Below are 13,597 nucleotides of genomic sequence, written 5' to 3'. Positions count from 1 at the left end.
GGAACACAGGCCTCAGACAACCCACCCTGAGCCCCCACACCACATCCCCAGCTGGTGTCCCCCCCGTCCAGGGGAACATGCTCAAATGCAGCCAAAGAACAGCAGCCACCCTCCTCCTCCTCCTCCTCTGCCACCCCGACTCAGAGGCTCCGGGGATCGATGTGCTGCTTCAGCACTTGCTGAGGCTGCAGCCCCTGAGCCTGGGGTTGCTGCAGGGTAACTGAAGCATCCAGGGCTGCTCTTGGTCACAGCACCTCAGGGGAGATGCTCTGCAGAGCCTCACGCCAGGAGCTGCCCTCCTGCACCAACAGGACAGCTCAGGGTGTGCTCAGGGCAAGCGGGTCTTCCCCAAAGGCAGGAGGGAGGAGTCGTGGCCCTCCCCGGCTTCAGTGGGCACAGCCAGGACGGATGAAGGTCGCCTTAATGAGTGCCTCCCTCGGGCACCAGTGCCTGGTAACAGTCTCTGGCAAGGAGCAGAGCTGGCTCCGTGGCCAGCCCAGGGGCAAGCAGAGCTGTCCCAGCGGCAGGAGGGGCAAGGGAGCAGCCAGTCAGCACAGGCTGAGCCAGGGCGCAGGGGGTTAACAGCCCCTTGACTCGCAGCAGCCGCAGCCGCCAAATTAGCTTTTTGCTGCCCTAATGGAAAACAATTCCCCAGCTCTCCTCTTCCCACTAAACCGCCTGAGCTCTGGATAATGACATTCCTGCGTGTCCTTCACCCTATGGCCACTCCTTCTCCGTCGCAGCCCGCGGCACCCCCTTTGCCGTGGGGACCCCACCGGGCTCAGCCCCGCTGCTCCCCCCAGGGCCGGGGGTGCTGGGGAGTCCCCAGCTCTTGGGGTGATGAGGACTAGGGCAGCAGGAAGGACCGCGGCTGGGAGAGAAGCAGCACCGGGGGGTGACCGCCATCCCCACTGCCAGCCTGGGTGCAGGATGTGACACGAGGGGCTCCCAGAGGTGGCGGGTTTATTCCAGCATTCCGCCAGAGGCTGGGCAGCGGCGGAGCAGCCGCGCTATGGATTACAGCCGGTCGCGGCTCCCCGGCGGCTGCACACCGGCACGGCCGGGGTGATCCTCAGCTCCCCTGGGGACGAGCGACCACCACGCAGGGTCGGTGCTGGCTGCGCATCGCTCTGCCCGCCCGCAGGGAGGGCCACGGCCAGGGACGGGGACAGCGACCGGGCCAGGGCCACCACTCCCCGCGCCGGGGCCAATGGGATCCCGCCCGGCCCCCCGGCCGCGCACCGCCCGCCCGTAAATAGGGGCAGAGCGGGACCGCGCTCCCGGAGCGCGCCCGGCTCCCGGAGATGCCGCCCGGCAAGGAGCCGGACGAGGCTCCGCGGAGCTCGCAGCGTGCGGATGTGCCCCGGCGGCGCTGAGCCCGGAGAAACTTCGCGCTCCGGGGATGAGCAGCTCCAGGAGGCAGCGAGGCGCCAGCCCAGCCCGACACACAGCCCCGCAGCGCCCCAGCGCCCCAGCCCGCTGATGCCGATCGCCGGCGCCCACCCGGCCCCCGGCAGCCCCCGGCAGCGCAGGTACGAGGCAGCCTCGGGTGAGCCGCGGCAGAGCCGGGCACGGCGATGCCGCCCTTGAGGTCTTCTCAAGCCCCACGGCTGGAACCGGGATCCTCTTTCGCGGGGTGCAAAGGGGTGCCTGTGGATGCTTGGTAGATCCAAGCCAGCACTGGGGGAGAGACGAGAGACGGCGGCAGATTTTTTCTCGCGTCTCACCGAGCCTGGTTGTACAGAGGCTCCTGCCTGCCACAATGTCCTCGCCGGCGACCGCGGACACGGTCTGGCCGCGGGTGGCAAAGCTGCTCCTGCTGCTGCTCCTGCTGTGCGCCCCCCGAGCCTCCCCGCAGCCCCAGCGCTGCCCCGACGCCTGCATCTGCACCTCCGACCTGCTGAGCTGCAGCCGGCGGATGCTGCAGCGGGTGCCCCGGGCACTGCCGCCCACCACCACCACGCTGGACCTCAGCCACAATGCCCTCGCCCAGCTCCACGACCACTGGCTGGCCGCCCTCCCGCACCTCGAGGCCCTTCACATCAGCCACAACCAGATTCGGGACCTTTCCCCGCGGGCTTTCCACAATGCCTCCTTCCTGCGGCACCTGGACATGTCCTCCAACCACCTGCAAGCTGTGGAGAGGCACTACTTTGAGGCGCTGGTCAGCCTGGAGGAGCTGCTGCTCTACGACAACCACATCAAGCGGGTGGACGAAAACGCCTTTGCCAAGCTGAGTGATCTGCGGAAAGTCTACCTGAGCTGGAATAACCTGACCACCTTCCCCTTCCATGCTGTGCAGGGGCTGGGAATCCACAACCTGCGCACGCTGGACCTCTCCTCCAACAGCCTGAGCAGCATCCCCGTGGAGGTGCTGGCGGCTCTGCCCGAAAACATCGGCAATGGCTTGTACCTGCACAACAACCCCATCAGGTGCAGCTGCCCGCTCTACCTGATGCTTCAGCGCTGGAATCAGCGAGGTTTCAGCTCCGTGAAAGATTTCTTTGAGGAGCACACCTGCAAGGTGTCTGACAACGCGCCCCGGTCCCTGATCAAGTTCCTCAAACACAGAGACATGTTTGAGAACTGCTCGGCGAGCACCGAAGACGCGCACCTCTCGCACTTGGAGGTGGTGGTGGACCAGCCCGTCCTGCTCACCTGCAACACCAGTAACACCAGCCTGCCGCACGCTGCCACCACCTACATGTGGATCACCCCTCACCACGAGCCCATCAAACACCCAGGGAACAGCAACCGCTCCCTGGAGCTCTATCGCAACGGCAGCCTGAGGATCGCCGCAGCCAAGCCCTGGCTCTCGGGGGTCTACGTAGGCTTGGCCATGAACAGCCCCTACAACTACAGCAGGATGTGCGAGTTCAACGTGACCGTCCTCTACCCCAAGGCACCTGGGGAGACCTTCAGCACCGGCCTCACGACCCTGCTGGGCTGCATTGTGAGCCTGGTGCTGGTGATCATCTACTTGTACCTCACGCCGTGCCGCTGCCTGGGCTGCTGCAAGAAGCCGGCCCCGCTGAGCCCCCCGCAGGAGTGCAGCGCCCAGTCCTCCATCCTCAGCACCACTCCCCCTGCCACCGACGGGCCAAACCGCAAGGCCAGCGCCAACAAACACGTCGTCTTCCTCGAGCCCATCAGGGAGACACAGAACGGCAAGATCCGCCTGGCCCTTGGCGAGGACTTCCCCGACCCCAAGCACCCCAAGGTCCTGCAGCTCAAGTCGGACTCGGAGTCCATCAGCTCTGTCTTTTCTGATACCCCCATTGTGTCTTAGTGGGACAAAGCTGGGAGCGGAGCCGAGGCCTCCCGAGAGCTGGTCTCCTCCATCGCTGCTGGATCAGGATTATTGGGCATCCCGATAATGGCTTCACCACGACCCATGGGAATGATTGACATCACCCACAGCTGCTTCAGCCACGGGCTCCTCGTGGGTTTTGGGCCATGGGCACATTGGTGCCCAGCAAGAGCACCTTGCATAATCTGCTGGCAATGGCCTTGTTAGCACACGGGTAACGCTGATGAACCCAGCATGCTGGAGAAACACCCCCTCATTCAGGCACCCACCCTCCCTAATGTGACACCAGGCCTGGGGGTCTGGCACGTCCCCAGGCATGAGATGCCAAATCTGACACCACTGCCACAGACCCCCCAGGCCAAGGATTAACTGTGACAAGTGGGACACTGTCCTGGCTCATGCCAAGGTCCTGAGGAATGGCAATGCCACCGCCCTCTCCCAGCACATGCCGGTTGCCATCAGCACGCCATGGCTGGGAGCAGGGGACTGTGACCCTGTCACAAACGGGGAGTACACACCCCCACACCCCTCCCCAAATTTGGAGGAATGGAGCTCAGCGCCTGACCAGCCACGCAGCCAAGCAAACCTCACAAGCTTCTGCTTCCCGAGAAGCTGTAACTCGTCAAGGCAGGACGAGGTGACGAGTCACAGCGCCCCAGCCCGCATTGCTCAGAGCTCGCCGTGCCACAAGGACACTGAGGTCTCCGATGCACCACGCGCTCCTTCGCTGCTTCTCCTTGAGGCGGACGCGCGCTGCTCAAGCACAGCTATTTAGGCAGTAACCTAATCAGCCTATCGATAAATGTGAGTAATCCTCCCCTCTCCTGGGTCGTAATTCTCTAGTTCCATTGGAATAAAAATGCCTATTTTTTTAAGCTCACGCTGGGCTGAGTGTGTCCTTGCCCTTGCAGCAGTGTGCAGCTCACGGGCACAGCGGTGGGAGGCTGAGGTTTGAGGGAGCCCTGAATTCCTGCAGGCCTGGCACATGGAGCCAGGCAATCTGCACTGGACTGGCAGCCTCTGTTCCCATCAAGTGGCCTTCAGGTGGCCTTGGCAAGGGGGTTAAATGTGCTGCTGGTGAGAGAGAAGCATCCAGCGGTTTGTCCTTGGGAGGGCAGGTCCCCTAAATGATGCCTGGGAACTGGGGAAGGAGCAGCACTGACTGACACAAGGGCACATCCAGACCCCAAAAGGAATAAGCAGGGTTTAGATGCAGGGTGAAGATACCACTAGGGATGGGACTGGCACTGCCTTTGGCAAAGCCCTGGTGTTCCCTGCAGATGGAGCCCCCCACGCGTTTCACCCGCGCTGCCTTCCCTGGCACCCATCCTTCCCTCTTTCTGAAACAGGGAGTGGTTCTGCCCCCCTCCCCAGAATGCCAGTCTGATCCTACAGAGGGAGAAGGGTATCCTACCCATCTGCAGTCACAGTATCCCATCCACAGCTGGAGCAGGAGCATGTGGCCATCACACACAGCACAGGGGAGGCTGGGGCTACCAGCTGTGGGCAGGAGCACAGCTCACACATCATGGGGACCAGAACCCTTCAGAGACCTGCAGCTCCCTCCCACAACTGAGCACCCTGGTCCCAAGAGCTGCTGGCATCCCTGTGACTGGCAGGAGGGGAAGAACCCTGTGGCATCGGGACCACACTAGCAACACATCCTTTCAGCTTCTCTGGCTAGGAAACAAACAGCTTTTTTCCCAGCAAAAACTCAACTTTGTGCCCAAATAAATTGTCAATACCTCCCCCCCATCCAAGGAGGGGTGAGAGCTTGGGAGAGCAGCTCCCTGAGGCAGCCCGGCCTCCTAGTGCTGCTGCTGACAGTGACTTTGTGCAGCTCGGTGGGGCCGTGCCCCGCGGCGGGCGGAGGTGACGGATGCACAGCGACAGCCCCCGCTGGCTGTGCCCCCGCTGGCCCCGTCACCTCGCGTTAGCACAGTGTCCTGACGGGGCCACACGCCGTGCCAGCCACGCCGGGGGCTGCCAGGGGCTAACCAGGTGCCTCGGTGTCGGACACAGAGGTGAGCGGCACCTTGAGGGTGAGCTGAGCTGCTGCCATCACCCTGGCTTTGCACCCAGGCAGGGATCCCACGGGAAGGAAGGTTTGAATTTCACCTGGGAATGTCTGGGGAAGAGAAGAGACCAGCTGACTGCACCAGCCACACAAGGGCACTGACCCGAGCGTGGCTGCACCTGCTGAGACAGTGCCAAGCCCGTGCCAGAGCATGTCCCACATCTAAGCACACCTTGCTCCAGAAGGAAAGATGAAGTGCTGCTCTGGGCCCCAGCACCGGACTGGGTGTCACCCACCCATTATCACCATTTTTGTCTGTCTCCCCAGGAATCTTCCCCTTCCCCACTGCCAACACCAGCTTCCCAGGCATTAGTGTTCCTGCAAACCTGCATCCTCAGCTGAGGATAATGACTGAAGACTGGGGAAAGCTCAGGGAGCGTAAGAAAAGCTCCCAGGGGCCTTTCCAGGGACACATCAGCCTGAGAAAGCACAGGAGAGCTCTCCTAGGCTGGCTGTAATTCTCCCATCCCTGCAGGAAAGCTGAGGCTTGCTCTCCAGGGCCTTGCTCTGAGATTTGTATCCATGCTGCTCTCAAGGGATCCCTCTGCCTCTACCCAGGAAAGTCCTGCTGCTGCTTTTCACACATTCCTGATGCTCAGAAAGGATCCCACACCACCACACTGCTGATCCAATGAGCACTGGGAGGTGGTTTGAACTGCTGAAGCAGTTCATTAAGCAGCCTGAAAGGCAGAACATCTCAGCAAGGAAAAACAGCCAGGAGCAAAGCCTCTCTGACGGGCAGGAGCTGGGAAACCTAATGGATGTTCCCCAAGGAATACACTGTCCTCTCCTGGCAGCCATCTCCACCATTACACCCCTGACTCCCTGCCAAACCTCCCTCCTGCTCCTTGACTCTGCAGGGCAAAGTAATGGGTCAGCACAAAGCTGACTGGCCCTGGCACACAGGGACCTGTGCCAGTGTCTGTGGGGATAAGGACTAGCTTTGGGATAAGGACTAGCTTTGGGATAAGGAGTAGCTTTGGGGACCAGTGTCCAACACTGACTCCTGTCTCCTCTGGCACCTCACACCTCAGCCAGGACAATGGGGTGCACTGAATGCCAGCCCCATCCTGTCCTCCTGCCACCAAGGATGGACATGGCAGGGCCTGGATCCTTCCCTTATGATGCTCACAGCTTTCCAGAGAGCTCAAATCAGCAAAGCCTGGTGCTGGCCAACACAAGGCCTGCTCCTGCCTCCTGGCATGTGCCTGACAGCCCCAAGGGGCTGGGAGAACCCAGCCCTAGCAGTGCCATCACTCAGGATGCAGCACTTGGAGTTGGCAGCTTGTAAAAGCACTGACCACACTCCTTTTTTAACCATGAAACCTAGGCCAGAGCTAATAATTCCTCCATGCTCTGGCTCATGCTCACCCCTATGTTACACACTGCAAAACTGCAGTACCACCCATTTTCTGAGTTTTTTAGCTTTACCTTTTATAGGGCAAGGTACAAAGGACTCCTTTAGATTGTATGGTCCATAAAATGTCTACTCCTGTCCCTCCTTCCACCACAACTTGCTCACCAACACAGTCGAGGGAGCATTAGTGTTTAAGGGATGAGTAATTGCAAAGTCTCATGGGAACTAAGCAGAAAACTGCCATGTCCATGGGTCCAGGCAAGCCCCAAGGGCCCCAGCAGCACTTGAGCACACAGGTGGGTGGCCAGGGTGTTTGGGAATCTGCAGGCTGGGATCTTCTGAGCTTTCCAGTAGAGGTGATCCCCAAACAATTTAGCAACTGAGCAGTCTTTTTCAGCCTTCCTCTCCCACCCAGTCTTGTGCCTCCTCACCTTTCTGCTCACCAGTTTGTTGCTTCTGCCCCAGGAACTCCTTTGTCTCCTCCCAGCCCATCTCTCTGCACTCACCCCTAGTTTGCAAAGGAGAAGAGTGCAGAGACCCAGACAGAAATATCCCGACACCACACCAGCCCCGTGCTGCTTCTGGCAGGTCCCACTGGCTCCTGCTCAGCATCCCACTGGCTCAGCATGCTTGTCTGTGGTCCAGGATCCCTGTCCTGTGCTCTGACAGCCAGTACCACCATGATCCTGGTGAGCACAGTGCTTTTCCTTCTGTCTTCTCCATCCTTCATGCAGAAGTCCCTGGGAGATGCATCTTGAAGGCTCTTTAGCACTTGTCCTGTACAGACTGGTTCCCTGGCTCCTTGCATTGTCCCAGCCCTCTCCTCATCCTGGCAGCATCACTTCCCTGCCTCTGAGGGGATGGAGGGAGCATGAGGGAAGCATGAGGAGCAGAGCAGTGGCCCTGCCCTGACACAACCACAGCTCATTTCCACTCTGGGATGGCCACTCACTTCCCACAAAGCCAGTCCTAATTACAGCATGCCCTCACACACAGGGGACCACAGCCTCACCTCTGGGCCTCACCCCTTCCCCTGCCACTCGCTCTCGCCAGCATCCTGACACCAGCTCTGGCCAACACTGCTCCATTAGCTCACTCTGAAAGAGGCTTAATAGAGAATCTGCTCAATTATTTAGCAAGCAGACAAACGGAGGGATGATACAGCCAGGGTCTGTGGTGTGGATTCAGCCCAGCTCCTGGCTCAGCCTGGCAGATTTCCTCCCCTCCCTGCTCAGTCATTAAGGCTGCAGAGGGAGCAAAGGGACATCCCTTCCTCGGCCCTGCCAGCCCCTGACACTCCCCAGTGCTGAGGGCTGGGAGGAGGCACTCACCAGCCCATCCTGCCTGACCCAGCAAGGAAATGAAGCTCTGCTCTCCCAAAAGCACAGCCTGCTCCATCCAGGGCCCAGGGTGAATGATGGATCAGCTATCTCCCCACAGCCCAGCCCGGGCAGTGCTCCCTTTCCTGGTGCTTAATGGCTCTGCCTGATGCCAGGAGTCCACAGCAAGAGGACTCAATGCCTGGATGAGCGTCCTGTGCTGGGAAAGGAGCAGCTGAGGCATCTGATTGCAGCCTGAGAACACAACTGGATGAGTTGGCAGCTCTTACTTAACTTCCCCACTGCAATGTTCTCATCCCACCTCCCTTTCCTGGTGCTTAATGGCTCTGCCTGATGCCAGGAGTCCACAGCAAGAGGACTCAATGCCTGGATGAGTGTCCTGTGCTGGGAAAGGAGCAGCTGAGGCATCTGATTGCAGCTGAGAACACAACTGGATGAGTTGGCAGGGCCCTGGCTCTTACTTACTTAACTTCCCCACTGCAACGTTCTCATCCCATAAACGGGGCTTTGTTCCTTTGGTACCAGATGAGCCCATTCCCTGTGTCCCAGATGTTTGCAGCACCTTCCAACCAAGTGCCTGGCACAGTGTCTGCTTACTGGGTTAGAGGCAACCAGAAAATACACAGCCAAGCCAAGGAAGTCCCCCAAGGTCCTGTCCCTGCCCTCGTTCTCTGGGGCACAGCCTCCTCACAGGGAACCAGGCAGGGTCACCCTGTCCCTGGTAATTCCCACAGGGACATTCCTACATGCAAATGTGGGTTGGAAAATCTCTTTGTTAATGATTTCTCTCAATATGTGAGTTACCAAATGGGACCTGGAAGAGATTTCTACCAGCTTTCAGCACTGCCCAGGCAGAGTGCTTCTGGGAAAGGACAAAAGCCTGCCCTATTATCCTGCTTGCTGCACTGAGAGAGAGAAAGGAAAAAGGAAAGCTGTCAACAGATGAGTTCATTAAATGGGTCTGCTCTGGAAAGCCTGGTTACATGCAGGACCCTTTAAATCACTTCAGCCATGCAATCATTACCCATGAGAGTGTAAAGGGGAAGGTTTGAATTCTCCTGTTCCATTCCTCTTACTCAGGCACCTGGATACAGATACTTCCCTTTGCTGTGCTCTGGGCCAGCCATCATGGACCATCTCCCTGGGGTTTGGGTGATTGTTACCCCAGCTGCACCTCTCAGGTTGCAGCACCCCATGGTGATGGTGCCTGGGACAGAGGATGAAACCAGGGCTGAGCCCTCGAGGAATACAAAGGCAGCAGAAAAGCATCAGTTTTTTGTTTTCTCCATCCCATCTCTGTTGCCATTTCCAGTGGGGCTGCACAGAGCAGAACAGCCCTGTAAGTGGGGAGCAACACCCAGTCCTCAATTCAGAGTGCTGCCAAGAGTGTGGGGGCTCAGTGCTCCCTTCCCCATGACACTCTGCCTTTGATTTCTGCCATCCCCTCTGCTCAGGCAGCAGTAGAGGGTCTCCACACTGCCTGCCTTGGTTCTTTTGTCTTGACTGACCTCAGTGGCTCCCCTGCAACTTTTGCTTGCCTTTTATAGATCACTGACGTACCAAACCTCAGGTTTAGTGCATGGCTTTGCAAAATCACACAGAAGAATTTTGCTTTATGGATATTTTTCCCTGGGCTTCCTCCTGTTCCACCTTCTGCTTTCCCAATCAGTCAGGTCCACCTTAAGGACACGATGCTTTTCACACATCATTCCACTATTTTGCATTTATTTCTCCTTTCCAGTGCTCAGGGAAGTGACTACAAAGCCCTTGAACATCAGAGACTTGCCAGTTCCCTCGAGCACAGTGTCTCTGGTTTGTGATGGGGCAGCCCAAGGCATGAAGGATGCTGTTGGCACACAGGGGACAGTGCCACTTGGTGATGACACTGGCTGCTGGAATTCACAAACCCAAAGCACAACAGGCTTTTCAGGGAAAGAATAGAGTCTGGATGCTTTCTGTCTCTCCAGGACTCCTGCAGGCTAGGAAGGATGTGACTGATATCCCACTGCCATTTCCCAGTGCTCTCTGGAGTTTGATAAACTGAGGGACAACCCTTCCCCTTCCCCATTTTGACCTGACAAGTGACCTGACCTGGGACATGTTCAGTGGAGAGACAGGCAGGGAAGGACTTCTCATCCTGGCATGCAGGGAACTGTTTTATCACCTCCCCCTTCCCTTCAGGAAGAAGTGTCTAGTTGTGGCAGCAAATTCATGATGTTTGCCCTTTCCACAGAGCAAGGTTCTGAGGGCAAGCAAAATCCACCTCTGTTCACAGCCCAGAAAGGCCACTGATCAACGACCTTGTGCCCAGGTCCTGGCACTGTCACACTTGGGGCTGTAAGACTGGTGCAGCAGCCACGGGAGGCAGGTTATAATTAGATATATTTGTGTACATCTTTGAGTCCTTGAGAGAAGAAGCTGAAAGACTGGCTGCAGGGCTGAGCCACTTGGCCAGATGGGACTCTGCTCTCTGCAAAGCCAGACACTATTGTGCTCTCCAAACATGAAAACAAGCAGGATGTGCAGCACAGACAGAAGAGCCCCATCTCCTACAGCAGCCTACAGCAAACAGTGACCAGGCAAGACACCTGCAAATGACACTGGGAGACAGCAAAGGCAGGGCTGCAGAGTGTCTGAACAAGCCTATTTGCAGGACTCAGTACAAGCAGACAGACACATAAATGATCAGGTCAGCTGTGGCTTGGTCCAGCCACAACACCCCCCTAGTGCTGCCTCTCTGAATAACTGGCTGCTGTAAAGACAAGATTTGTTTCATCTTAACATCAGCATCACCCAAGTGCCTGGAAAAAGCATGTCTCACCTTTGTGGCACACATCTGGGCATCCAGAGAGCTCTGCACACATTCTGATGCCTTGCTTAGAGGGCTCCAGGGTGAAGGAGCTCCAGTGAGCTGCCTCCCAGCCATCACTGTGTGCTGCAGCACTTTGATGTGTCACCACACCAGCACAGCTCTGTCACATGGAGCACCCACATCTTCCAGCAGCAGCTGTCCTGTCTCACAGTGCCAGGCCCCATCCCAAGGAGGAAGGTGCACACATGCTGTCAGTACAGCATCTCACAGCCACCTCTCACAAGGCTTCTCCATCACAGCCACCTCTCACAAAGGTTTTCCACCACCACAGGAAGGGGCTTTGCACCCAGCAGTAGCACTGGGATGCAGCTGCTACAGGGAATGTGGCTCCTTGGTTTCTGCCTGCTCCACATTCATCAGCTTCACCTCATTTTAGTCTCCACACCCCATGTTGCTCCTGCAACACCTCCCATGCCCCACTGCAGCACCCAGAGCAGTGCCACACACAGAGACCCTGTGGTCTGGAAGGCAAAAGCCACTCACCCCTGAACATCAGTGTCCACCAGCAGCCGGACGAGGATCCCTGTCACAGCCACAAGGATGGGGTAATGGTCCACGCTCTCCAGCCCTATGGAAGCAAAAGGGAAAGGTAAGAGCTTCTGCCACCGTGTGACAGGCAGAGCAGGGCAGGTCTGAGGTCTGACCCCAGCCAGCTCTGCACCAACCCTCAGTGCCAGGCACCCTCCCTTCCCAAGGGCACACTCCCAGCACGGCTCCCTCGGAGAGGACGGGGACACTGACCTGGCAGACGGAGGTTGACCACTCTGTCAAACAAGTTCCTTTCAGCTGTCACACGGTTCAGCACCTGGTTCAAGAGCTGTGTAGGGAAAAGCAGAGAGGGTTTGCATTTTCTGGATGGGCCTTCCTGTGAGCAGCACCCAAAGAGCTTGGGGCAGCATGTCCTTAGAGTTTGGACTCAGTGCCTGAGAGCTGGTGGATGCACAGAGGGGGGCTCACAGCACACACCTAGCTTGGCCCTGGCAATGGGAGGAGTGGTACCACATCACAGTGGTTGTACCAAACCAAAACCTCCCAGGGAAGAGTCAGTCTGAGGTCAGTACACCTGAATATCAGCACCTCCCACCTAAATCTGAATTCCCACCTGCAGAAGCCAAGCTACTTCTGCAGAGAAAAGCTCCTGGCAAGCAGAAGCTCCAGTCCCCAGGACAGCCAGAACCTGTGAAGGGTGAGCTGGCAGCCATGGGCCAAAGCAGTGTCAGCAGGGTGAAGCCCAGTGCAGGTCCTGCCCTGCCTGGAGCTGGCACCAGGATGGACCCACCAGCTCTGAAGCATGGGGTGAGTGCAGAGAGCAATCTGCAGAGATGGAATCTGCTGTGACCACACTTAATTAGCCACCATTAGCTCTCACCCAAACCCCCAGTGGGACAAGTAGGGACTACCCCAGGCTTGATACAACTGCTGCAAGCTCAGCCCCATCTCTCAAACGCAAAATCCCTCTTCCTGCTGCCCCAGTGTACAACAGCAGCACACTGCACCCCTCTGTGGGCCTGGTCAGTCGTGGGGCATGGCTTCATAACAGCAACAGGTAGCAAGGAGGAAGCTGCAGCACCCCACTCTCTGCTGCACATTCCCCAGCTTGCCTAAGCCACCTGCTAAGGGTCCCTCACTTTCCTCCTCACTCAGCTGAGCACTTCCCTCATGATTATGGTACCAGACCCTGCTACCTCTCACTCTGTTTCATCTGCTCAGAGCCCTGAGCCCAAAGTATGAACTTTTGTGGTACTGCTAAGGTGCATCTGACTGCTCTCCACCAATCCAGCACACAAGGGCAGTCTGTCCTCAGGGCTTTCAGGATTGCTCATGCTTTAGAAAAGAAACAAATTTACTGGACCTAAAGGGTGTTGTGAGTTGGAATGGGGCTGTCCCAGTCACTGTGGCAAGAAAGTGGAGACATTTAGTACCAAATTCTAGGACTGAGGGATAAAGGACCAAGATGCCTGCCCAAACACTGGAGTGCGTGCCCTGTGAAACCAGCCACACTCTCCACACCTCCTCACCCAGAAATATCACACCTTCTCTCCAGATTTCATGGCACTGCTTGTCACAGGAGAATTCAGCATTTAGTGGCCCCTCATAAGGAAGATTTAAGCAGCTGTCACCCTCCCAGTAGAGGCAGAAATCAGCTGTGACCAGAGCAGTTGCAAAGGAGGGGAATAGTTGATATGTAGATTTTAGGGAGCACCACACATTCTGCACCAGCTCTAAGTACTACAGCACTTGCAATAGGAGCCCCTGGTTCACCACACATCCACAGAGAGGGCAGAGGGCTCCCCATGCCCCTCCAGATGCTGCCTCTTCACACGAGATGGTACCTGGGCGAGCCTCCGAAGCAGCAGCTCGGACGACGGGCGGTTCCAGTCGAGGAAGATCTCTGGTGCCAGTGTGACAGTCATTTCCAGCACCCTGAGCAGGCTCACAGACAGGTCAAAGCAGGTGGCACACACCTTCAGCTGGCGGCTGTCCACGAAGTTCCTCTCCAGGCGCTCTGCTGCCTGCTGGATCTGCCAAGCAATGGAGACAGCTTAGAAAGCAGCCCCTTCCCAAAAGGAGGGCTGCGACCCCCAGCCCAGTGAGCTGTGCCTTGAGCCCCTGTGTGTGCAGGACACAGCAGCCATGGAGT

At 57.7% G+C, this 13,597-nt stretch overlaps 2 protein-coding genes across 5 annotated transcripts in view; one reads left to right on the top strand and one right to left on the bottom strand.

Annotated features, from left to right (window-relative positions):
* Positions 1-13,597, bottom strand: part of RNF123 (ring finger protein 123) — a 48,091-nt gene that overhangs the window by 1,335 nt on the left and 33,159 nt on the right. For all 4 annotated transcript variants that reach the window (XM_039695593.1, XM_039695592.1, XM_039695591.1 and 1 more), the window contains exons 33-35: positions 13,290-13,478; positions 11,698-11,773; positions 11,440-11,524 (exon numbers count right to left, since the gene is read on the bottom strand). In XM_039695593.1, coding sequence (XP_039551527.1) covers positions 11,440-11,524; positions 11,698-11,773; positions 13,290-13,478 — 350 coding nt within the window. The remainder of the gene's footprint in view (positions 1-11,439; positions 11,525-11,697; positions 11,774-13,289; positions 13,479-13,597) is intronic.
* AMIGO3 (adhesion molecule with Ig like domain 3) lies at positions 9-4,595 on the top strand. Its single transcript, XM_039695596.1, has one exon. The coding sequence runs from the start codon at positions 1,763-1,765 to the stop codon at positions 3,287-3,289; it is 1,527 nt and encodes a 508-aa protein (XP_039551530.1). The 5' UTR covers positions 9-1,762; the 3' UTR covers positions 3,290-4,595.

The sequence above is a fragment of the Passer montanus genome, unplaced genomic scaffold (assembly GCF_014805655.1).
Source record: "Passer montanus isolate IOZ18808 unplaced genomic scaffold, ASM1480565v1 scaffold9, whole genome shotgun sequence".
Lineage (NCBI taxonomy): Eukaryota > Metazoa > Chordata > Aves > Passeriformes > Passeridae > Passer > Passer montanus.
The sequence above is the reverse complement of the archived record's forward strand: the minus strand, read 5'-3'. Positions and strand labels throughout refer to the sequence as shown.

Coding starts and splice junctions, on each gene's coding strand:
- AMIGO3 (XM_039695596.1), top strand. CDS start 1,763: ATGTCCTCGCCGGCGACCGCGGACACGGTCTGGCCGCGGGTGGCAAAG.